The sequence below is a fragment of the Drosophila willistoni genome, assembly GCF_018902025.1.
Source record: "Drosophila willistoni isolate 14030-0811.24 chromosome XL unlocalized genomic scaffold, UCI_dwil_1.1 Seg142, whole genome shotgun sequence".
In the NCBI taxonomy this organism is placed as follows: domain Eukaryota; kingdom Metazoa; phylum Arthropoda; class Insecta; order Diptera; family Drosophilidae; genus Drosophila; species Drosophila willistoni.
In genome coordinates this window covers 2,708,451-2,733,603 of record NW_025814053.1, presented here as the reverse complement: position 1 = coordinate 2,733,603, position 25,153 = coordinate 2,708,451, and the positions used below count along the sequence as shown (strand labels likewise).

The 25,153-nt window shown below is 35.5% G+C and overlaps 1 protein-coding gene across 1 annotated transcript; it reads right to left on the bottom strand.

The window, feature by feature from the left end:
- Positions 1-21,774: 21,774 nt before the first annotated feature.
- Positions 21,775-24,550, bottom strand: LOC6652991 (40S ribosomal protein S12, mitochondrial). Its single transcript, XM_002075387.4, has 2 exons — positions 24,305-24,550; positions 21,775-22,220 (listed from the first exon to the last, which is right to left on the bottom strand). Exons 1-2 carry the CDS (start codon positions 24,369-24,371, stop codon positions 21,823-21,825), a joined length of 465 nt encoding a protein of 154 aa, XP_002075423.2. The 5' UTR covers positions 24,372-24,550; the 3' UTR covers positions 21,775-21,822.
- Between the last annotated feature and the right edge of the window lie 603 nt (positions 24,551-25,153).

The following is a 25,153-nucleotide window of genomic DNA, read 5'->3' as shown; positions in this document are numbered from 1 at the left end:
ACACACACACACACAAACACACTCAATGGCTGGGCTATTGTAGGTTCACTTCCGTCACGGAAGTGGACAGCAAATACAAGAATAAAAGGAAAAAAAAGACACAAGCTAAGTCTAAAACCAGACAAAGGTCCTAGCTCCAGCTAGCTTCCGTCCTGCTGTCGATGTTAAATCCTTTTGCTAATTGTTATCCCACGACCCGAGTAGACCAGACCGGACCAGACCAGGGCCAAGACCAAGACCATGACCAGACTTGTGCATATGCATTCATACACATAATCCCACCAAAAACCAAAAACCAAAACTAAAGACTACTCAATTATTAGATCTTTAATTGACAGAGAGACGAATGACGAAAAAATAAAAGAGAACTCATTCAGTTCATTCATAGTTGATCAGTGGAGCGTGTAGATTGAGATCTCCTCGGCCGGAGACGGAGACAGGACAGAGAGACTTATTTCGGTTTTCTTTATTTCTTCTTGGCTCTGAGGCGTATTACATTACTAGGCCAATTAGTGCGGTTTTGATTACCCATAATAAAGGAAATGACATTTGGCCAAAATGGAATTGCAAGTGCAAATGGTAAATGGCAAATGGAAAGGAAAGTGGAAGTGGCCAAAGAACTTTGGAACCAGTCACAAATGGTCATTTGCTAATTGCCATAAATAAAAATAATATTGTATTTCAAGGAAATCTTCAATTCAAAGAGTTTGCAAAAGAAAAAAGAATATACAAATGAAGTTTCTAAACTTTACAGTTTCGTTTTTTCTAGTTTCATTTTAAACTAAGCTTTGAATTGAAGACTTTTGCATGAATAATCCTTCTAAAAATTAATTTAATCTTAAATAGAATTCTTGACAAAATCTTGGCAGTTAATTTAGATTTGATTTATTAATTGAAAATGTGTAATTTTTCGACATGGATTCTTGAATTAGATAAAAATGTACAATGTTTACATAGGTTTTTGCTTCAAATTTTAAATACATGTCTCTCAAAAATATTTTAAAGGATTTTGAAGCTGATTTCAGTTTTATTGTTATTAGAGGTATAGGATAAAGTTGTAAACTATCAACCTTTTACAAGCCCTGGCAACTGGCACTCGGCTTCGACGAAACCTACATCGATTCATTAGCCTGGGAATCGAACCCGGATCCCTGTTGTTCAGTTACAACTCATCTACCGATGACTGCTTATTCAAGTTTAATCCAATTATATAGAACAAATCTCTAGTCGCGGGCACCTCTACATCGTACATGATTTTCATAAAAAATCCGTTCCCTAGGAAGGACGGCCCTAGGGCCAGAGAATAAATTCAGAGTTTAAAATAGAAAATCTTGTAGATTTTGAAAATGTAGATTGCTCTTTACTTACAGAAGACAACAACATTGAAATTAATATTTCAGACAAAGTGATATTGAACTAAGTGATATAAATTAACTGAAAGAACTAGAAAGCCTTGATTTTATATCTTACCAACACCTAAGCCTTTTAAAAAGTAGCTTTGAGTAAATACAACTCAAGCATAAACAACAATAGTCTAAGCAGTGTACAATCGAATAATTTTTCAAAATGTTATGTAATAAGACAAAAGTACTGAAGCTGTACTTGTCCCCTACTGGGAGCTTTCACTCTGGGTAGCACACGCTTTAACTTTGTCAAAAACCATTTTAGTTTCATTATCAGCAAAATGACAATAGATTTAGATTTTCAACGCTAAAACTAGTTGAGAATTACAGCGAAATGAAGCGAAATGTTAGAATCGAAGCTTAGAAGCTTAGATGTTTACCTTTCTGTTCGCATTTTCTTTATACTTTTGATACAAAAGCCTTCGCAGCTGTAGGATATATAACTGTGTTTAACTTTCAAGCTAAATCTACATAAATTAAGAGCGTTAGAAAAATAAAATTTGTTAATTTCTTTTGTTATTCCTTTCAAGTGTTTATATCTTTAGTTCATCACTTTAATCTCCCTTAGTAATCGAATCTTTTGCAGTTCAGCAGTTTCAAAATAGTTTTAAGTGCACTTGCAGAAAATAAAATAGAAATACATGTGGGAAAAGCTAAACTAATATTTCTCAATTGATTACTCAAGTTTGGCTTCGCTATCAGTTTAGAATTTGCACAGCTGAAGTAATGTAATCTGTCTCAAATATTGACCATTGATGATAGAACACCAAAGAGTTGAAGTGAGTTGAGTGTTTGAATTACACTTGCATTTTGATAAGAAGAAAATTCGAGTTGAAGGTTAAAGATTCGAGCCAATGATCGATGGGACCACCCCAAAACGAACAGACAACAAAAAGACACTCTTCGAATGCGTAATAAAGTGTTATTTAAATGGGCAAAACTAACTGGCTACTTCCTTACGCCATTGTGGCCATTGTGATCCGACCATCATTGGACCCCAGTCAAACAAAAATTCTGAAATTGTAAGAAAAACAGAAACAGAAAGAATGAAAGGCAAAAAAACCCAAAGCAAAGTCGAAACGAAGTTGTGGGAGTAAACCCAGCCGATTGTGTGTGTCAACGCCCATCTCTTTTCTTCTTTTTTTTCCTTTTTGGCCAAAAACTGTTGGAAACACATATATTTCTATGACCAAAATAACAACAACAATATGGACAATGTGGCACAAAAGGAGGAAACATTTTATGCCAAATCATAGAGTTAGGAATTGTATGTACATGAAAATAGAATATAGAAATGAATGAGTTTAATATGAAATTCCGGAAGAACTAAAATAAATTATGATCGACAGTTTGTGGGGAAGAAAAATAACTTTTATTTTAATTTAATCAGTCAATTGGAATAATTTGGATATGCAAGTAACTGATATCTCTCGGAAATTTTCAAAGAAATTACAGAAATTCGCGGAGTCTTACTGAAAAAACCCATGAAAAACACTTTTTTGATTAGATTTTGAAAAGTTTCTCAAGCCCAGGCCCTTAAAAAGTGCTGTCCACACGAGGCGCATCCATTTCTCTAAATCCGACCCTGATTGTAGGTTATCATCATAGATTTCTCACATCTTCTGTCTCTGTCTAGTCCTTTAGTGATTGTTAATTTGGCATGCATCATTCGTTTTGATGAACTGTCAATTGCTTTCACTCTCTCGCTCTCTCTGTCTGTGTCTGTCAAATCTCTCACCCATAGTCATAACCAGAATCGTGTGTGTGAGAATAGTTTGACAGTTGTCTGTGTGTGTTTGTGTGGGGGGTACAGTTATGTACTGCGGATGTACTGTTACAATGGGCAAAAAATCAAAGAAGTGAAATATTTCTAATAACTCAACGGAACACACTACACACAGGACAGTTGAATACAAAAGAGATATAGAGGTCTGCCCGGATGGATGTGGATGTGGGATTTATGGACCCCTTTCCCTTTCTTTCGTTCACTCATTCAATCTATTCTATTGCTCACTTAATTTTATGCATTTTGCTGTTGATTAGCTGCCCTTCATCCATCCCAATGTCTATTGTAATTCATTCTCTTATATATGAACCGTTAGCTAGCTGACGGAGTTAATAATCAAAAAGGAATGATGGGGTGGGGGTCAGGGGCAGGGTTGGGGAGGCCCACATTCATCATGTATGTATGTATATGAATCTCAATTCCGACCACAACACAACAAAAAGAGTTATGAGGCTGAGCCTTAAAACTCTCACTTGACAACATTTTTCACACCTTTTTGCTCATTTTTCCCATTCTTATAGTCTTAGTTTTGTTGTATTTAGTTTCGCCTACCAAAACGTCCGTTAGATAAAGGACTGTAGGTGGAGTATCCTTTCTTGCCCTTCCATTGTTGATCTGTCAAAATGACAGTTTTGCTGTGTCAATTGTCACAGCTACTGGAGAACCTTCAGATGCTGATGATGATGATAAAATCGTAACGGAAAAAGGAAACGTTAAAAACGGTAAAAACGTTAAGCCTTTCCGCATAACTCTTTTCTCCTTTCTCTTGACTCGGCTCGGCTCGACTCGACTCCTTTTTCTTTTGGCCACTTCGGTAATATGAGCATATTTAAATCTTGTAAAGCCACATTTTGGGCCACACCCATTGTATACACACACTATGTTCTTTCACTTCCACAACATCTATGTGTGTGTGTGTGTGTGTGTGTGTGTGTGTGAGTGAGTGTCTACTTCCCATGAAACTAAAAACGTGAGATTAAATGGCCTTTAAGCGGTTTAAAGCCTTTTGTCCGGCGAGTGTTTTCTATGTGGCAAAAATATGAACTGGCCGACTGTTTGGCCCATTGTTCTCACAAAAAAAAAGAAGAAAAATATCATTTCATAATTTTCAAAATTTTTGTACTAACTGTTTTTCTATCAATTCCTATTTTTTTCCCTTGAAAAGCAAATATTTGAAGAAGCTCTCTCCGTCTCTCCCTCTGGAAACAGGAACAGGTACTTAACCCGAAGGTAAAAGTACTTACTGACAACGAGTAGTTTAGCTTAAGCCCAAGTTAATCTCACATAATATTACGTGGCATGCTCGAAAATCTCTTTCTCTAATCGCACAAGATTAGCATTTGGTTCTGACCATGGAAGATGAAAAATATTTGCCATTTGCCTTTTTGTGGTAACTCTAAAGTTAAGCAGACACCAGTCAGAAGTTTATCTTGATAAAATTACTGGGAAACGTAGAAAACGACAAAAAATATTCGAAATTATTAATCAGTTTTATGATGGAACTCATAATCAATGAGTTGAGAATGGAAAGAAAATTATCCTTTCATTCTGTGTACAACTTGGTCTTGGTTGCTCACTTTCAGCATTTCATTTAGATAAATTATTCAATACAAACTTGTTCTCAAAACCAGCAGATCCCAATTTTGAAGATATCAACTTTTACGCCATTTTGTAGGGAAATTCTTACGCCATTTTATGACGCAAAAACTGGGTATCAAAATGTGAAGTATGTAAGAAAATTGCCATCGTTTGCCCATCGACCAATCAGAAACGGAGTTTCAAAAACCAAATCCACCACCAACATTATTTTGTTGTTGTTTCGGGCTCTACTTTAACTTCATTTTGTGATGACGACGGAAACGAGTTTTGAGGCAACTTCATTAAAGACACAAAATATGGTACAACAAGGAGATGGGCTATCTGTGAGTGTGTGTGTGTGTGTGTGTGTAAGAGTCTCGGTTTTAGGGGAGATGGAATATGGGATGGAGAGATGGGGGATTAAGGGAAAAAAGTGACAGCTGTGCCAGCTGACTGACTGACTGACTGACTGACTGACCTCTCACTCCCCCGACCAAGATCCATTGTCCATTCTTATATATGGAAGACTTTGGTCTGTCATTTAATAAATAAATAGCAAGAGACAGCGGCAGCTTCCCAGCGTTTATTAGAAATGGCACGAAAAAAGGGTTCAACTCCTATTCTCCCTGCTGTTGCTTAATGATAACAAAAACCCCAGAACCGGATGGGTCGGATGGTTTGATTAGAGTAATATATACACACATACATACATATATGTATGTATGTATGCGTGTGGGTGTGTTTGTATATGGACCGCAATTGCTGACCGCTGTTTTCGGTCATTTTTGGCAATTTCCTACAATTGTTAACGAACAACAACTAAGCAGCAACCCCTTTTCTTCTTTCAGGTCTCTCAGTATGCCCTAAGGAGGAGGGTTGGAGTCATAAATGGAGTTGGACTCTAGATGGTATTTGAAGTGGGGTGTGTGTGTGTCTGTGTGTGTTCCTGAACCCATACCAGAACTGAGAGACATGGGTTGGGGGTGACGGTTTAGTTTCATTCATCAATTTGGGTCGGCGTTGACACATTTATAGCAAAACAGACTAAAATTAGTCGACCCAAAAATTGTTTTCGTACGTCAAATGCAATCGTAATCTTAGCTAGAGACATTTTCTTATGATGGCCACTTTAATGATGATTTTCATAGAGGTCTTTAAAAAAAAGAGATGCTTCAAATATAATAGTTTAAATCCAAGTACCTACATATATAGCATTTAGTTTAAAAATATAATAATATATATGTATTTATTATAAATATGAACATTTAATTCCTGTTATCTCCGCGCAAAAAGGTTACATCCTTTTGGTTCAGAATACGCAACGTCTAGATCAAAGTATTTTCGAATATATAATATACATACTTATATAAATCTTGATGGGTATAACAAGGTGGATTCATTAAGGTGAAACAATACAATATCCTCTACAACTGTTATTTAAGATTGCTGAAATTTAGCATTTAGTCTTTCAACGGAACGTTCTGTCAAAAATAGAGTTTTTGATTAAAAATCATCAAATTTAATATATGCTTGTTAAATATACATATCTATTAATATCTGTGCCAAATTTCAAAAGCATCGTACGACTCTAACAGATAACTTGCATAGAAAACGTAGAATCGCTATATTAAGTATAAAGATATCATAAAACTTGAGGAAAAAAGCGTTTCTGTAGGGACCACATTATTCAGGCTTAAGTTAACAGGCTACTCTTGCAAGGGTATACAATTTCCGACCTGGCTAAAACTGTAAAAACTAAAACTTGTCATCTGATCCTGAAGTATTAGAGCGAGGATATAGGAAAACTTCACTCTAAAAACTGTATAGTAATACAAGTTCTTCTTTGCGTTTTTAATTTTTAGAAGTCCTTTTCAATTTCAAAGCCATCTTAATTCCACTGATATTTATAGGGTTTTCAGTTTTATGATAAAAACAAATGATTGGACTTTGACAGTATTTGAACTTTGATCTTCCAAATCGCATGCATTTGATTAACCTGTCATATATAAAATTGTTGAGAGGGAGTTCAAAGTGCGTTGAGCTAAAATGTCAAATGTCATTGCATTTACGGATTGCTTGACTGATTCGGTTATTGAAAAACCAAATGAGAACGAAATACGAGTATTTCTTTTAATATATACTTTTCTCTTCTTTTTGTCTTTTTTTTTTTTTTGTGAATGAGGAGAAAAATATATTAGAAGATTATCTTTACCTCAATTTTGTGGGCAAACAAGTGGAAAAGTCTCTTGAAAAGAGAACACTTCCTGCTGTATCCTTTTTTTCTTCCTCTTTTTTTGTTTTTTCGGTTACCCTTCGATGGCTCCTTATCGTAGTCTTTTTTGTCATTATCGAGAGAAGACAAAATGCATTTTACTCTCACTCTGTTTATCAAATAGAGCAATGAGGCGTGCAAATGGAAAGGAGTTCGGATTGCATTCCTTATTCCTGTCCCTCTGTACCTCTATTCGTGCAGCTAACCCGAATTTCCCCATCAGACAACACATCCTATATCCTTGTGTGCCGATGTCCGATCTTTTGTTGCATATGTCAGCATCGATGGAGATCATTAGACGAAAGGGATTTCTTACAAATTATCGTTGGACAACGCAGCAAGATCAAATCACTTTCAACTCAACTCACATACATATGTGTGCCCTAATGATCTTTGGTTCCGGTTCGATTTTCAGACTAAACTCCATTACTTTGCATACAATTTGCCACAAGTTGGTGGAGAAATGTTTGTTCAAATGATTAATTAACTTTCATCCAGGACATTTGCATTTGCATTCCGAAATCTTCATTTGGCCATGGCTCATGTTGCGTTTTTGTTTGACTTTCAGTTCTCAGTTCTGAGCGCGTGTAATTTGAGGCGCTTTAATGAACAATTAGAGAAAGGACTAACACTAGGACATCAGGTCTTACGACCACTGACTGTGCAATTGTCCACTGATTCTAGTTGTCACACGAGCCATACCATAATTCTCTCTACTCTACATTGTATTTTGATCAGCTGAATAATGTCTAACAATGGCTCAAACCATTTTGGAAGAGCACAAAACCAAGAAAATGAATCTATGATGAGCAGATAGAGTGACAAAATGTTTAAAATTGATTCAAAGACTAAGAAAACTGTATATTAGATATTTTGAGGACATCCCCAAACCTATTTTGATGAGAAGTTCCTGTAAATACATAGCCATATCTTGGAAATTCTTAATCCCATTTTTGTGAAATGGAAAAATCTTCAAGAAGACAAACGGAAGCTTTTCCGACTCCAAAAAGTATATATATACTTGATTTTGATTAAATTTTGGGGATGAAATTATTTAATTTAAGAGGAAATCGATCTTGGATATCAGAAGTTCATTAGTTAAAGAGGCAACACTAATATTTTATCTACGTTACACCTTTCGCATTCAAACCCTTTAGTTTTTTCTTTCTAAAGAGTATCAAAAAACTGTCTTGAAATAAATAATAAATAAATTTTAGATACAACTTTATATAGAAAATCGTTTATTAGTCCATTTCAAGTTCACCGCTTTTGTTCGATGAGTTAGGAAGATCTTAATACGTAATACATATATCTCTTTAAAGCTTAACCATATGTCTAAGCCATATTGATAGATCTTCTTATAGAGTTTTGATTCATCGGATTCGATTGCGTTGATGTCATTTCCATATAACCGACGACACGAGCCAAATGTTGATCAAAGGATGAAAGCAAATACTCGTAAGGATATATACAAAAAATAGTCGACTCATGTTTAAGTAGAATGACCGGAGGGGGCCCTAATGATCTGCTGCTGCTGCTGTTCCTGGCGATCTCAGTGTGGTCAGCAGCTGGTAGAGGCTCATGCACACACACACACACACACACACACAGACACACATGCTAAGTGAAAGGATTCTAGTGCCAAATAAATAAACATTCACGACGCTGACCATTTCATCCATAGTTATAACCATTTTTATTCCCATTCGTATTCCCATTCTTATTAATCTCAAGGGGTAAGCGGTTGAGAATGGAGGGGGGAGGGGCGTTGTTCGTGTTCTGTGTTTTTGTCATACGCGTGCGTATAGATCGAAATTTTTGTTCTGGCTAATACCCAACATATTGTAACTTTATGTACCATACTACAAATTTCTCGAATGGGGAGGAGGGAAAGTAAATAGAGGAAACTGGAAAAATTCTAGAAAATGTATTTTTCTTCTCCTGAATGAAATGCGATTTAGTTTAGGAGGAAAAGAGTGCGCAAAATGATTTTCCAACTCTCGAGCGTCTAAGAAAAACATAATAAGTGGGCACGTGTTTCCAGTTCCGACTGGTTTTCATGTGGTTACTCGATGCTCATTCAAGTCAGTTTGAGGCAAAACGATTTGTTGTTTTCCTAGTCCCAGTCACAAGCCCGTTTTTGGGGGTTTGTTTATGGAAATAAAATATTTGTTTTCATTTGCCTAACCTTTATGCCTTGTATGGGTTATTTTCCACAGAATTGAGGCGCCTCTCTCAATAATCCTTTACAGCTGGCCAAGAGCATAAGTTTTTCTTTTTACACACACACACAAACACGCAAATGCTCATGTACAACATAAACAAGTCACTCGTAACAAACTTTTGGTTTGGACAGGGAAACAGAATTTAGACTTTCTTCATAAGCCTCATTGACCTAAAGTCCAACAGAATAATGGTCTATATTCGGGTTTTCGATTTGAAACTTGTTTAATAAAACCCAATAGAAAACTCACTTGGATGCCTAAGGAAGGAGTCCGGACCTCCTTGAAATGTCAGCAATTTGAATATTCGATTCTTTTAATACCCCCGACTACGATTAAAATCGGTTTGCGGTAATTTTGGACATATCCCTCTTCTTCCGTTTGGCAAGGATCAGTTTTAAATAGACTTTCCATTTAAATACCATTTCATAGAAAGATTAAGTAATAGATATTTATATATTTATTATATATTTATTTCAAAATTTCTGAAATTAACCTTGAAATTTAAATAAATGTATCAGTAAGTAGCTTTCGGGGATGATGTAATTTGTTTGTGAATGTGTTTGAGAAACAGCATTTGTGTGTGTGTGTGTGTGTGTGTGTGTGTGTGTGTGTGTGTGTGTGTGAGTGTGTGGGTGGATGATCATAAAAAGAAAAGACAACGACCCAAAAACCCCTTCGTATCCTTTTTACTTTTGTGTACTCTGCGGGTTCTGTGGTTCCAGGAGACGGACTGACAGACGGACACGGCAACTCGATGGATTATGCCTAATTTTTAAATAGAAATTTTGAAATTTGGTCTTCGTCTCGGTCTTTCTCTCTCTCTCACTCTCTATGGATTGCTGCTTGGCCCACGTCGAGCTGTGGGCGTGTGCGTTAGATGGATTTTACTCTTTTTGAGGACATGAACTCGGAGTGGCATTCGGACTGGGAACGGACGAGATTCGTTCTCTACTAAACTGCAGCACAGTGTTCGCGTTTTGGCTGCATGACGAAAGGTAAATTTTGTAAACAATTGTGCTAATTAAGCCAGCCCAATAAAACTCGGCTCAATACCTCAAAACTGGGCCTGATCCTGATCTTGGGCCGGGGCATGGGCATGGGCATGGGCCTGTGCCTGGATAGAGAGCACTTGAACTATGTAAATCCGGTAGCTTAAACGAGTTAAAGGAACTTTGAACGGAACTTAATCCCATAAATTTGGGAAAAATACAATTTTAATCAGGTTAATTCGCAGAGCGTCGCGACTGTTGCATGGTCACAGAATGACCGGCAGGTAGATACATAGATACATGGACATGGATGATGTATATTAGGTAGGTGAAAGGATTAGCCCGTGTCGACAGGGTTTTAGTTTTAAAGGGGGATTTAGGAGGCCGAGAAAGAGAGTGAGCGTGAGTTTGACCCGATTATTGAATGCGCGCCTGCGACATTTTAATTTAATCTCAGCTTATACCCATATGGATCAGTGCTTTGCACTCAAGATTAGGCCACCACCAACACATAACCATCGTTCGGTCTTGCTCTTATATTGCCAAATGTATGCATACACACATATCCTTCTTACATATCCTGCAGGTCCTGCTCTGCTTATTGCAAAAGTTTCACGTAAATCCATAAGATTAAGCGAAGAGGATCTACATGGTCTAAGTCCATGTGGAGTGGCTTAGGCAAATTTGTAGGTCAATTGAAAAATTAGTTGAGTAGCTAGCCCAGCCTCAAGATCTTCATTTAAGGATCTCTGTAACCTGCAACTGCAACTTGAACTGCAACTGGGACTAGCTAAAAGCCATTGATCAAGCCCACTAAAGCTAAATCAGATTAGACTACTGCAACAGCCACGTATCCCGCCTCTTCCCAAAAAAGAATGAAATAAAACAGAAACAGAGTTTTAAAAATCGAATACTAAACCGATATTTAAAAAAAATGACATTGATTGATTGATTGGCACAACCTAAAATCTTAATAAGCGAATATACACAAATTTCCAAGCTGTATATCGATTGTACGGTGTTATGCATGGTGTGCGTATAAAATACCGAATTTTTACTTTTTCTTAATGCTTTTTTTTGTGTTTACACCCTCCATACTTATATTTCCATTGACAATATCCTTTTGAAATTTGGTACACTAACAACTGTTATTACTATTTATCTGTATACTAAATTTCAGAAAAATCTGTTTCAATGCAATCAAGTTATAAGTAGTATTTTTTTAATCTGCTAAGTAGAAGGGCCGAGTTTACCGCTAGAGCGTCTGAGTGGACGTATACATGTAGGAGTACGCGAGAGAGTCTGTTTCTTTTTTCACAATAAAGAGGAATGAATATGCAAATAAAATAGTTATCATAAATTCTTAATAGTACCTAGTTGTTTCACTTGGTCATGAACAGAACTTGGAAAACGTGTAAACAAATGTTTTCGAGTTTTTTTCGGCTCTCTTCCAGGCAGTTTTCGAAGTGATTATGAAATTTTTGATAAATCCTTAAGCTGATTTTTCGATATTTTAATCGGAAACCCATTCTAGAACATACCCAAGTCAGAACAACAATTTACTTTATTAATTTTATATAAATAAACAAATACCTAAGTATAAATTTAAATTGTTCTATTTTAGTTCCAGATTGCAATAAAAACTTCTTAAACAACATTTCAACACTCTTTCAAAAGAAATGGAAAATTTTTAAATAGCGTTAATTATAGCCATTTAAAATATAGTTCCACAACGTATTAAAATCTAAAAGATTGAAAATTTCTTAATAAAATAATAATAAAAAATCTACGAAATGAATTCAGATCATATTGCCAAGGGTAATGTGGGGATATTCGACTCATTTTTAAACCATACCCAAATCTATTCAAATGAGCACTCAAATGAAAGACTAATTCGTTGTGTAACTTTTAATCTTTGATACATTTCAAACTGATTTATCGTTAAAAACTAAAGCAATTTTAAGATTGTTTAATATTAAGCACATATTTTTTATTAATTAACACAACCAAAAATAATTGTACGATGATTGTTGTCAAGATTGGGTAAGACTGGGTAAAAAAGTTTACTTACGGACTTTTATTTAAATATAGTGATGATTTTGATTTTTCCATTGGACTCTATCGTTTAGCATTCTAACTCAAAATTGTAAAATATATATATTTAATTGGAATAAACAGATAACACACGACAAGTTACTGCATTTTAGAACCTATTTCAGAAACAAGATTAAAAAGCCCTTTTTAAGACCAGCAAAAAATGTATTTTTTAGGTAATCTCCAAATATTTTGGAAACGTTCAAGTTTATCATCCAAATATAGCCCACGAAAAAAAAGATCTTATGATCATGCTGTGACGTTATAACTTGTCTGCGCCGTGTCGCTCCACGCGCCGAAAAGCCCCACCTTTCACTATGATGGCTTAAGTTGTTTCATTAAACTAAATACTCTTTAACCCTTTTTTCATAAACTCTTGAACCTCAAGACATTAATTAGTCTATTCTATTTTTTTCTTGGCTACAAATATTGCTGTAATTTTAGTATTACCAGAAATATTCATATTCTTTTAAGCTTACTTAATGGGTTATGGTCAATTTTCAAAATTCACTAAAATCACAAGTTTAGGAATTGTATTAAACCCTTTTGAAGCCATTGAAACGGATCCGTCACGTGCCAGGCATGCGCGATCCCCATGAGCATGGAACTGATCGCTGAACGCAGATCGCAGAGATGCCTCTATGCCTATGGAGGTGGGATTTTATTATGGACCATGAGTAAACAGTTTCTTTTTGTCTGCCGTTGTCAGCGAATCAAAAATGCGAAATCTGTGACATTCAATCCTTTTTCCATTTCCATTTATGGGGGTTGACAATGATCATCATCATCATCATAGGCACACTCAACTAGCCCCCGATCGTTTGTGATTGACAGGGACACATTGGCATCATGATATTTTCTCACCTGGCCCAGGACGATCTTGCGATTGGAGTGTGCCCAACGCGTGGAGGCCCAGACACAGGCACAGTCACAGCCACAGGCAAGGGAGTGTAAGGAGAGGAAAGGAGACAGACTGACTGACTGACTCGGTGAGTGGCTGAAAGAGTGATCTTCTTTCTTTTGTGTGGCTTAGGGCCCGCCCGTTGTTTTTGTTGTCTGCCAGCTCTCCATGTTCTTTATAGTCCTTTTTTCTAACATTTTTTTCTCACTTGGCAAACGGTTTTTGGTTTTTTCTGTTTCTTTTTTGTTGCCATCGATTACAGGAAAATTATGATGTTCGACTTGGGCATAATCTCCTCATCCTAGGAATTAGCTTGTCTTGTCTTTATCTTCAAGGGCTATGCATCATAATTATTTGACAGAGACAAAGGCAAAGCCACTTGGTAGAATGTGATAATTATAAATGTAAAAAAAAGAGACAATACACCAATCCCAAAGGATCGATGATTTCATTTCTATCACATATTATCCCATTTTTAATGAGAATTTTTCATTTCCCTCGTTCGCCATTTTGTGTGAACAGAAATTACGAGATTTGCCAAAGCAAAAACAAAAAAGGGGTTGAGCCCAGTCATCGGATGCAATTTGGGGGTTGTGGTTTTTCCATTTATTTCTCATCATATCATCCAATCCAACCCCTTTTTTTTCTTTGGTTTTGCAATTCAATTCGCAACCCCTTAGATATTCTACTCGTCACACGTGCCAATGATTAAATAAAATGTTTGGCAATTTTGTTGGACAAAACTTTTCGCCTACTGTCCTTCACTTCACCCTCCCCCTAGGTTACTCTAACCACACACAATTAACTATTAAAGTAGTAAATGCCCAACTCTAGACAATAGTTTAGAAATGGTTTTTCGAAACAACAAGATTCGGTTCTTTAAGTATGAATTTTCGGTCGGAAAAAGAAACTTTGAAAATATCTTTTATGAAGATGCTCAGACGTTCTTTGATGCTGGTCAAGAATATATTTTACATTTATTCAATCACACATCAAGAAACACATTTAATTAAACTAACATGAATAGATTGTGCATTTATTCATAACTCGAAGATATAAAACATTTGTGTCTTTTGTTTTAAATTTTATTCCTAACGGAAGATAAAAGGCATTGACTTGTGTTCCTATGAATCTCTATTCATTTTTAAGGAATATATTTTCACCCAATAGTTGCATGATACAAAAATTGAATTGAAATATCGAAAACATTAAAACTTTGATCAAAAATTTCAAATTTTCCAATTTTGAGAGAACAACCATGGTAAGGAAAAATTAAGAGACTTCAAATAGAAAAGGACTAGGAGATCATTGCTAATAATCAAAAATGTCTACGAATTGTGTGAGACTTGAAATATTTGTTGCATAATTAAGAAATATCAAGATTCATTATAGGACTAATAGTTTTTCAAAATTTTCCCTGTCCTTTTATTTTTAAGTCACTCACGCGACATTTTTCCACTGTAGTTTTGTGGGCAGTTACACATACAATTAAAGTCTTTACACTAGAATTTAAGAAAAGTCATAATAATTAAGGACTGTTTATGAGATGCAAATACATATCTAATTCTAAAGGTGGTCAACATATTAACAAAATAAGTTTATAAAACATACAAAGCTCTTGATAAATACAAACTCAAATTCGCTTACAATTATTTTTAACAAATGAACTCTCCTTTACTCAAATTATACCCAAAAAGATCAAATTTTAACACTTTTAGTTAATATATAATGAAAAACGGCAAGATTTTGTCTGTTTTTCTTTATTTTTGTTGGATCCCATCGTTGACCTTTTTGGGGAAATGCTTATACATAGGGAGAGTGGGGCTTATCGACTATAATCGTTCATAAATCTTGACAGGGACTCGTATCCTGTCATATAAGCACTCAAATGAAAGGTTTATTCATTGTGTAACTCTTGATAAATTTTACTGTAAAAGTTTAAACGGGTTTTGCGAACATACCACAAAGTGGTGATTTTAAAAATCGTTCGGTAATGTTGCGCTCTACAATTTTTACATGCTTATAGTACAATTAAAAAAGTAACATTAGCACAATTAAGGAGAAAATATTGTTTTTTTTTACTTACTTATTTAAAAAAAAATTATTTATTTTTAGTTAAACAAAATAGCGCAGTTTATACAAATAACCATAATACAACAATTTTATCTTTTGCCTTTTCTTAAAACCCATCTTCGAAGAAAACTACAAATTTTAAAATTGTGTGAATCAATTAGAATAAACGCATTAAACACGATAAACAATGTTCTTAAAATCTTTTCTTGGCGAGCAAAAACTTATTTCCGGGGTTTAAAACTACATAGCCCCAGATTTTTTTGGATACTGCGAATTGGATACCTCTAAATTTATTATCGAAATATAGCCTACCAAAATGAGATCTTAGGACACTTATCACATTCCGGATTGTGCTGTTATATTTGAAGATAACTTGTCTGCATGTGGTTTTATCACTGGGAAAAATGTTAAAACAAATCACATAGAAATAATTCAATCGATGGTTGAATTTGTTTCTATATGAAATGTTGCAGCTAATTGTAAGTGCTGAAATATTACAATATTCTCTATACTATTTATAAGAAATGGCCAAGAATAAGAAATATCAAGCTTCTCATTTAGCATGGCTCTAATTTTTATTGAAATTCCTCATTTCACTTATCTGTGAATATCCTTATTGACCTGATCCAAAGTGCTCTACATGTTTGCAATATCATTTGGGATTTCGGTGAGAGCATTATCGGGACTAATTTTGGATTCCAAAAATTAAATTCAAAAAATTAGCTTTACGCCCACTTTAGTGGGCATAACAAGGTACAAACAATTTCATTGCTATTTGAGATTATCAAATCCTTAGACCTAAAACGTTTAATTTTTGTAACTGAATTTATCTTTCGATCTACAAGTTTTTATTAGAAGGAGGTTTGAAATGTTTGGTCTGTAGAGAAGTTAATATGGGTGTGTGTGAGTTGGTAAATTATTAATAACTTTTATTAAGATTTTGTGAAAAATAAAACCAATTTCCATCAATCCATGTCAATATATTTTTGACACAAAACATATTTCTCGATGGTATTCAGGCGTGTTCTTATTTTCGAATTGTTTTTAAACATGAGACGTTTTTGAATTGTTATACCCTTGCAAAAAGGGTATATTAATTTTGGTCAGAAGTGTGCAACGCATAGAAGGAAGCATTTCCGACCATTTAAAGTATAGACGAGACGAGTTCATATAGCCATGCCCGTCCGTCTGGATCAAAGCAAACTCCTCATAGACTGTTAGAGCTACAGAGTTGAAATTTGGTATTTGGCATGTAGGCTTCAATATACTGCACGTGTTGTATATCTCGGATTCAGCCGGATCGGACCACTATATCATATAGCTCCCATACAAACGGCAAAGTCACGAACAGTGACTTTTCTCAATAACTTCGTTATTTTCTGAGCTATTATCGTGAAAATTGTTATCGTTAATATTGGTAAGTTTATTACACATATAAACGACTCCGCCAAATTTGACAAGGATCGGATAACTATATCATATAGCTTCCATAGGAACGATCGGTGGAAAACAGTGACTTTGATTAATATCTTCGTTATTTCCTATGCTTAGATTGTAGGCCGTTCTTTCGCAAGTATTAGCCCCTTTAGATAAAACGTTTTTCTACTTTGATGGCTATAGGTAAGGAAAGAGTTACCAAAAAAGTTGCAAGGGTATACAAACTTTGACGCGGTCGAAGTTAGCCCCGCACTTTTGGTTAATAATTTTGAAATATTTGTGAGATCGTACAGTTGTCTGAATGTTATAATACCGAATCAAGTGGACAAATTGTTTCGGAAACAGAAGCGAAAGAATACACATTTTCGTATTAAATGTATTCGTTTTATAGGAATTCAGTATTCAAATTAGTCTCATTTGTATCCACAAAAAATGCATTTGTTTGTTCTCCGTTTAAAATCTTTTCAAATATTTCATAATTCAGAACTTATTTGTTACTTGACTAACGTTTAATATATGGAAAAGGGCATTTATCTCATTGTAAGAGAAATCCCTTTGGAAGTGAAAGCCTTTCCGTATAACATGGCATCCATACATACATACATAGAGAGATATATAGGTACATAATATGTACTACATATGTATAGATATATATATCTTTCTATTAATAAAGTGCAAACAAATTGAACAATTGCAAAAAACTTTTGTGTCTGCAAATGACCACAAAATCATAGGTCATTTAGCAAATTTTACAGTTGTTAGTAACCATTATTATTTAGCAGACGTCCCAACCAACTGGTCCTGGTGCCCGGAAAGATCGAGATGTCATCGTATGTGCTAGGATGCATGGATGGATGGATGAATGTATGTGTGTGATTCTTCCTCGATAAGCATTATTGTACGCTTCCAGGACAAAGAGGTACAGCGACAACTTGACTCAGCAGAAAATCAAATGGGATAACAGAGAAAGAATGATGTCTGTGTCATAATCAGGATGGACAGTGCTCATCCTTGTCGGTCGGGTTAACGGTCTACGCTTCGCTCCATTGTTGTTGACACAAAAATGTCGAGAGAGACAAAAAAGAAAGGATATTTCTTTCCCTCTGCCTTTTTGTGGTCAGCGGCGACAGTTGAGAGTTGGTCATAGGGGGCGGCTTACATAAAACGTAGAATTGTACTCAGTTTCGCTGTGTTTGTTTTAACTGTTTCTACTCATAGGCGTAGTTGTGTATGTAGTGTGTGTGTGTGATTAACGGTAAATTTTAGCTACATTATGTACATGTACGTGTATATAGACATTTTTGTCGCCAGACTTTTGATTTAACCCGACAAATAACTGTATTCCATGCAATTCTCGCATTTCAGTTCCCATAGGAAAGGTGCAAAACCCAAAAAGGCAAACACAACGCAGTCTATGAGTGAAAGAGAGAGAGAGAGAGAGATGTTTGGAGTCGGAAACACAATTCTCAACTCAACTCTTTATTATCCTTCACTATTAATACATACATATGTATGTGATTTGGCAATCGATTTGAACAATCTTGAACGGATTTAAGCATTACCTCACTTAACTTGGAAAGTTAATTGAAAGTACTTATTTACAAGTCCAGCGATACGAAAATGTATCTTTTTATACCATACACCCATAGAGTGAAATGGTATATTAAAGTCGCCAAAATGTATGTAACAGGCAGAAGGAAGCATCTCCGACCCCACAAAGTATATATATTCTTGATCAGGATCAAAAACCGAGTCGATCTAGCTATTTCCGTCTGTCCGTCCGTCCGTCCGTCCGTCCGTCCGTCCGTATGAACACCTAGATCTCGGAGACTATAAGAGCTAGAGCCACCAAATTTGGTATGCAGTCTCGTGTAGTATGTACGCTTATCGAGTTTGTTTCAAATTTTTGCCACGCCCCCTTCCGCCCCCGGAATTGACATAAATCTGATTTTCTTAAAAACTATGAAAGCTACCGAAATTAAATTTGGTACGTAAGCTAGCTTAATAGACGCGCAAATATTGACTATTTAAAAATTTTGCCACGCCCATTTCCGCCCCCGAAAATTAAACAAAACAGATTTTCTCAAGAACTAACAAAGCTAAAGTCACCAAATTTAGTATGTATATTGGCTTAGTATGCCCGCAGAATACATATATTTTAATATGTTGCCACGCCCACTTCCGCCTCCATAATTTAGAAACAACCGATTGGCTCTTGCAATTTTTTGACCATCGCGATCAAATTTGGCAGACTAATAAATCTTATCTATTTCTATCAAACTACCAAATTTGATTGAAATCGGACTAGAAACATACAAAATATACGTATGAACGTATTTTGCTACGCGATCCCTAAGGGCAGAATTGGCCGTTGGCTAGTGGCGGCGCTAGAGTGCTCGTGTGTTTGTAGAGTGAGCGAGATAGCAAATGGTATGAGGGCATGTTAAAACAATTTAATAGACATACATTTGGTTTTCGAAATTTTAAATATTTGTTTCACCTGGTGTATGGTATACCCAAGTCGGCGAGACGACTTACTTACTTCATTGGTCTTAAAAATAGACAAATACTCTTTAATCTCACGATTTTTAAATAATCACAAAAGTTAATAATTGTTTTTTTATTTCAAAACTATGGCAAAATACTTATATACATTAAATCAATTAAATTGCATTTCTAAAATTGAATAACAATTATTATTTTCGACTTTTGTTTTACTATTACAACAGAATATTTATTTATCATTTTATTTGACATTTAAGTCAATTGTTATATTCGTTTTATAATTACACATTGAAAAGTGTCTATTATGATTTTAGTAATAAAACTCTAAATTAAGTATTATAATATGATTTAGATAAACTAAATCAAAAATAATTATTTTATGCTAAGTATAAATAAAACGAAAAAATTATTACATTTCGTTATTAATGTAATAAAAATAAATAAAATATAATTTTTACGGATTAGTCATCAATATAAATTTAATGGTTTTCTGGACAGTTCAAAACGAAAGTATAAAAAAAGTTTTTCAGTTTGCATTTGTGTTGTAAAATGTTATTCGTTGTTTTTTTTTTTTAATTACAAAACTATTAAGTAATCTGACACCAAATTTTAAAACCTTTATATCGGGGTATACCATGCATTCATATTCAGAGAAAACTTCCTTAAGGACACTTTGGGTTGCTCTCGATGATGGGCTTAACTTAGAAATCAGAATTCCAATCCAACCCAAACTTTACATCACTAAATTATCTATCAATATCTATCAACAACCTTTCAACATGCGGTTGTGGTCTATGCTTTTCATTTTTCGCTTCATCCAACTGTGATTCACAACTAGTTTTAGCATTGAAGTAGTGGGCATGGCATCCCAGAGTGTCTATCCAGACATCATAATTATCTTTTTGCGGCTCATTTAAAAGTTATCTTTTACAATTTTTGTTGGAATGACAATAGCTTAAGTTTAAGTTTAAGACTTTTACAGAATAGACAGAATAATTGAAAAGTTGTTCAAAAAACATGCATGTTGCGATGAATTGCAATAACTTTTTACTGGATGCAAACCCATTTACGGTATTCGCACTATTTAAATACAGTTGGACCCCGATTATCCGGGACGAACGGGACCAGAGCCTCCACGGGATATCGAAAAACCCGGTAAATCGAGCACAAAATTTCCACGTATTTCGTACTTGAAATTTTATAAGTAAAATCAATCAAAAAAAATCAATTAAATCAATTCACAAACAAATGTTTCTTAGTTCTACAAACGTTTATCGATGGCCATACAACCATTAAAAAAGAAATGCAACCAAAAGCTAGAAACAATTGTGTATGTATTGTAGCTTGTAGTTTGTTTCAACTGTTTAGCTTTTAAATTTTCGTTTGAAATCACGGATAATAGGTAATCGCGGTTAACAGTGACAATGAAACAAACTCAACTTCATGCCGGATATTAGGGATGTCCGGTTAATGGGAGCCCGGATAATCGGGGTCCAACTGACCATATCATATCGCTTCCAGTGAATCGGTTGAAGACAGTGACATTTGTGAGTAACTACTTTATTTTTAACGCGAGTTTTAATAAAAAAGTAATATGTTTGTTAAATTTCATCAAAATTGGATGACTATTATTATTTATTGTCAAATGCAGGATATAGTTGTAAACTATCAACCTAATTATATTTTAAAAGCGCTAGCAACTAAATATGGACTAACTATGGTTGGACGAAAGCTACATCCATAGATTAAGCATACGATAGAATCATGCATCATGCACCTCACTGCTCTATCCTAAACTTGCAGGCCGTGCTTTTGCGGGAAAAAGTGACAAAAGAACTTTCACGGGTAATGCGGATTTCGAAAAATTGATTTGGAATTGAAAAATATATCATTAACGGGTTATAAGCTCAAACTTCTAAAGAAATCACATGCTTTATATCCTTACAATGAAAATTACATAATTTCAAAATCGCTTGGAACAGACCTTCCTTAGTCTCGATGTCAGGACATTTATCGCATTCATCATACGATTACTTAATTCAAATTGTTCAGGTTGATCTTGTGTCCATAATTTCCAATGAAGTGAGAATTGACGAAGATGCTGTGAAAATGGGCGGACAGCATCTTCGGTTAAAGATAATTTGGCATTAAATTTTTCTCTTCTTTTTTTCTTGGGCAATTCTAGTAAAAATGGAAAAAGATTTACTTGTCTAAAGTGTAAAAATGCTGTTAAAATCATTTGTACAGGTAGAAAACAAAAGGCAAGGCAAAAACCCTGTTGACTTAAGATTACGACAAGGACTAGGACAAGATGAAGACACAATGTTGGTCCTCTGTCTCCTGCCCCTTCATCTTTTTGCTTTTGTTGTTGTTCTTCTTGTTCGTTTCGAGTCTCTCTTTGGCTTTGGCCCATTCATGCACTTGCTGCTACTTACACTAAGCCCTGGGATTAGCCACATAATTTCCAATAAAAAAAAAAACAAAATAAAACAATAGCATTGAGCCACAAACTGAGTTGGCAAAATTTTTTATACAATACAATCAAAACGGTTGTAACAATCAATTCGTCTTCTTGATAACATGCGCCAAATCGTAAACACCGCGCACTGCCTTCAGCTTGACACCGGGAACATCCTGTAATCGGCCCACACGACACAGGACAATGTTGTGCTCCTGCAGATTGTGACCAATGCCTGGTATGTAGGCCACCATCTCTTTGCCCGTGGATAGACGAACAAGGACGCATTTACGATTTGCCGAGTTCGGTTTCTTTGGCTTTTTGATTAGAGTCTTAAGGACGACGCCCTTGGCAAAGGGTTTACCATCCAGAGGTTGACGGGGTGGACGTTTCTTGATGTGAGGACCGCTGCGATGCATTTGCTGCAGAGAAGCCATGCTCCGCTGACACACAGTCGACATCATTGTCATCATAGGGCTGCCGAAAACATATTGTTGGCCTAAAAAAAAAGCAATTTATGAAATAACATATTAAATTCACGAATTTTGTTATTGCCCACTCTCTGAATTGGGTGCATTGACGATTGGCCAACACGACTGTACCGATGGAATTGTGGTCTCTTCAACGTTGCACACACAAAACCCATCACAAAAGGGGCAAATGTGCGAAAAAAGGGTCAGACAGTTGGCCAGTTGTCCAGTCAGTCGTCGTCCCGTCAGACAAAACAAAAACGAACAAAAGCAAAAACCAAATTCAGAACCTTCTTTTGTTATGGCTAATCTCTGTGAAAATTGAAAATGTGCAGCAAGCAGCAATGGAATAATTGCAACCAAATGACGCGCATGCGCAAATGTCCAGCCAACAGCCAAGCCTTTTCCCCCTCCCACACCATCGAAGTTCACACAAAAGGTTGAATGATTGAAGCGGCCAAACACCGAAAGTTTTTAATTAAAAAAGAAAAATATGCCACACACACACAGACACACACGCTGGGGCATAACAAAATTGCAGGTAATATAAATCATAAGCGAAAGTTGACCCACACCTGTCTAGGTGCATGCAAATTCCTATTGTTCAATACATTGACAGGATTTGCAGTCCCTTTTTTTCTATTGAATAGAAGGCTCCTGTTAGTGGTTTGGGTTAAGTCAGTTTGAGAAAATGCCAATGAAAATATTCACATGGACATCGATCGAAGATCTTTTGGGATCGGTTTGGGGGTGGGGGCTTAAGTGCGTCAGCCACGCGTCTATTCTCAACGAACGAGTTGAGAGGCAACCCAATCGACGATCCTAGACAAACAAACAAATTGAACACAGATTGTCGAACACGTTTTAAAAGGGGGGAGCGAATGTAGAAAATGCGCATAGTCATTGAAATAACAAAGGATAACGGCAGCGAGGATACTTGCTTATAAACCAGAGGGCCGTGGCTAACTTCGACCGCGTCAAAGTTTGTATACCCTTGCAACTTTTTTGGTAACTCTTTCCTTACCTATAGCCATCAAAGCGGAAAAACGTTTAAGCTAAAAAGGCTAATGTTTCGAAAGAACGGCCTACAATCTTAGCATAGGAAATAACGAAGATATTGATCAAAGTCACTGTTTTCCACCAATCGTTCCTATGGGAGCTATATGATATAGTTACCCGATCCTTATCAAATTTGGTACAGTCATTACCAGATATATTAAACTAACGAATGTTTAATTTGAAAGTAATCGCGTCAAAAGTAACGAAGTTATTAACAAAAGTCACAGTTTTCGAAAGATCGTTCCTATGGGAGCTATATGATATAGTCACCCGATCTTGATCAAATTTGGCATAGTCGTTTATATTTGTAATTAACTCACCAATATTAAATTTCACGACAATAGCTCAAAATAACGAAGTTAGTGAGAAAAGTCACTGTTCGTGACTTTGCGGTTTGTATGGGAGCTATATGATATAGTGGTCCTGAATCCGAGATATACAACGCCTGCAGTATATACAAGCCTACATGCAAAATTTCAGCTCTGTAGCTCTTACGGTCTAGGAGGAGTTCGCGTTGATCCAGACGGACGGACGGACGGACGGACATGGCTATTTGAACTCGTCTCGTCGTGCTGATCAAGAATATATATACTTTATATGGTCGGAGATGCTTCCTTCTATGCGTTGCACACTTTTGACCAAAATTAATATACCCTTTTTGCAAGGGTATAAAGATCGCCAAAACATGTGATGGTTTCGATATACTCTGTATGAAGTAGACATGAATCCTATTAGATCTTGAATCCTATAGAACAAACTCTTTATCCCATATCCTTTTAGATCTTCAAAGAGAATAAAGTAGAAGCAAAGAGAATATTTGAATATAGATAACCTTTTAGGAATAACATATGTATGTACATACATACATATGTATGTATTAGGTACTAACACCCAGGCCAGATGCCATTGGCTGCACATGGCCTAGATTGAATTAGTAATACATTTATACTTTGCCGACAAATAATTACCCAATATAGCTACAGATTTCTATCTAAACACTTAGAAAGTATACTTCAAATGTTATTAAACATTTCCTATTCCAATTGGAACTCACTTGGGGTCGGCGTTATAGTTGTCAGCTGTTTCGTAATGGTGCCTAAGGCTTGCCGCAGGAAATTCATATCTTAGCTCTGTATTTTGATGCTCCTTCTTTTGCAGACAATTAAATTGTTAAACTCGGCGGTTCCTTATTTGTAGCGCCAAACTGCAACTTTTTTCTTTGAATATTTAATTGAAGAAATCTTATATTTAGTTGGTTTGTTTTGGGCTATATGGTTTCACTAGTGTTGGTTAGCGTCAAGTGTAGTCGTATGAATAACTTTAGAACAATCGATAATTCTTATTCGATAATTTGTACGTAGGTTCTGGCAACTCTGTGAAAAAAGAGTGTTGGCTAAGCCCCGACATCAATACCCGGAGCTTAGCGGTTTATTTGAAATTTTCTATGAAAAACCAAATACAGTTTATCCTCAATTAACGAACCGCCATGAATGTCAAACATTTCGGATAACAAACACATTATTTATGGAAAAAAGGTTAAAAAAAGATTGAAAAAATTAATTGCATTTAAAATTTCTGTCTGTGTTAAGCAACGGAACAGGGAAAATCCCGAATATATGTACATTATAAAGCGGTCTAGTGTGACCAATTTATCCATCATAAAAACAAAATTCTTTCAAACTTTGTTTTCCATTTCAGACATCTTCGTCCATCCATCCAATACGTATTCTGTTTCTCAAAAAGTGTCATACGTTTAACTTTACTTCAAAAAAAATCTGGATTTAAAATATGTATAGTGACGATGCATTTTATGTTGTTTTCTTTAAATTTAAACGAAATAAGTGCATTTTTTAACCTGGGACTCATTAATTCATTTCACATTGATTCTTATTCAATTTAAACA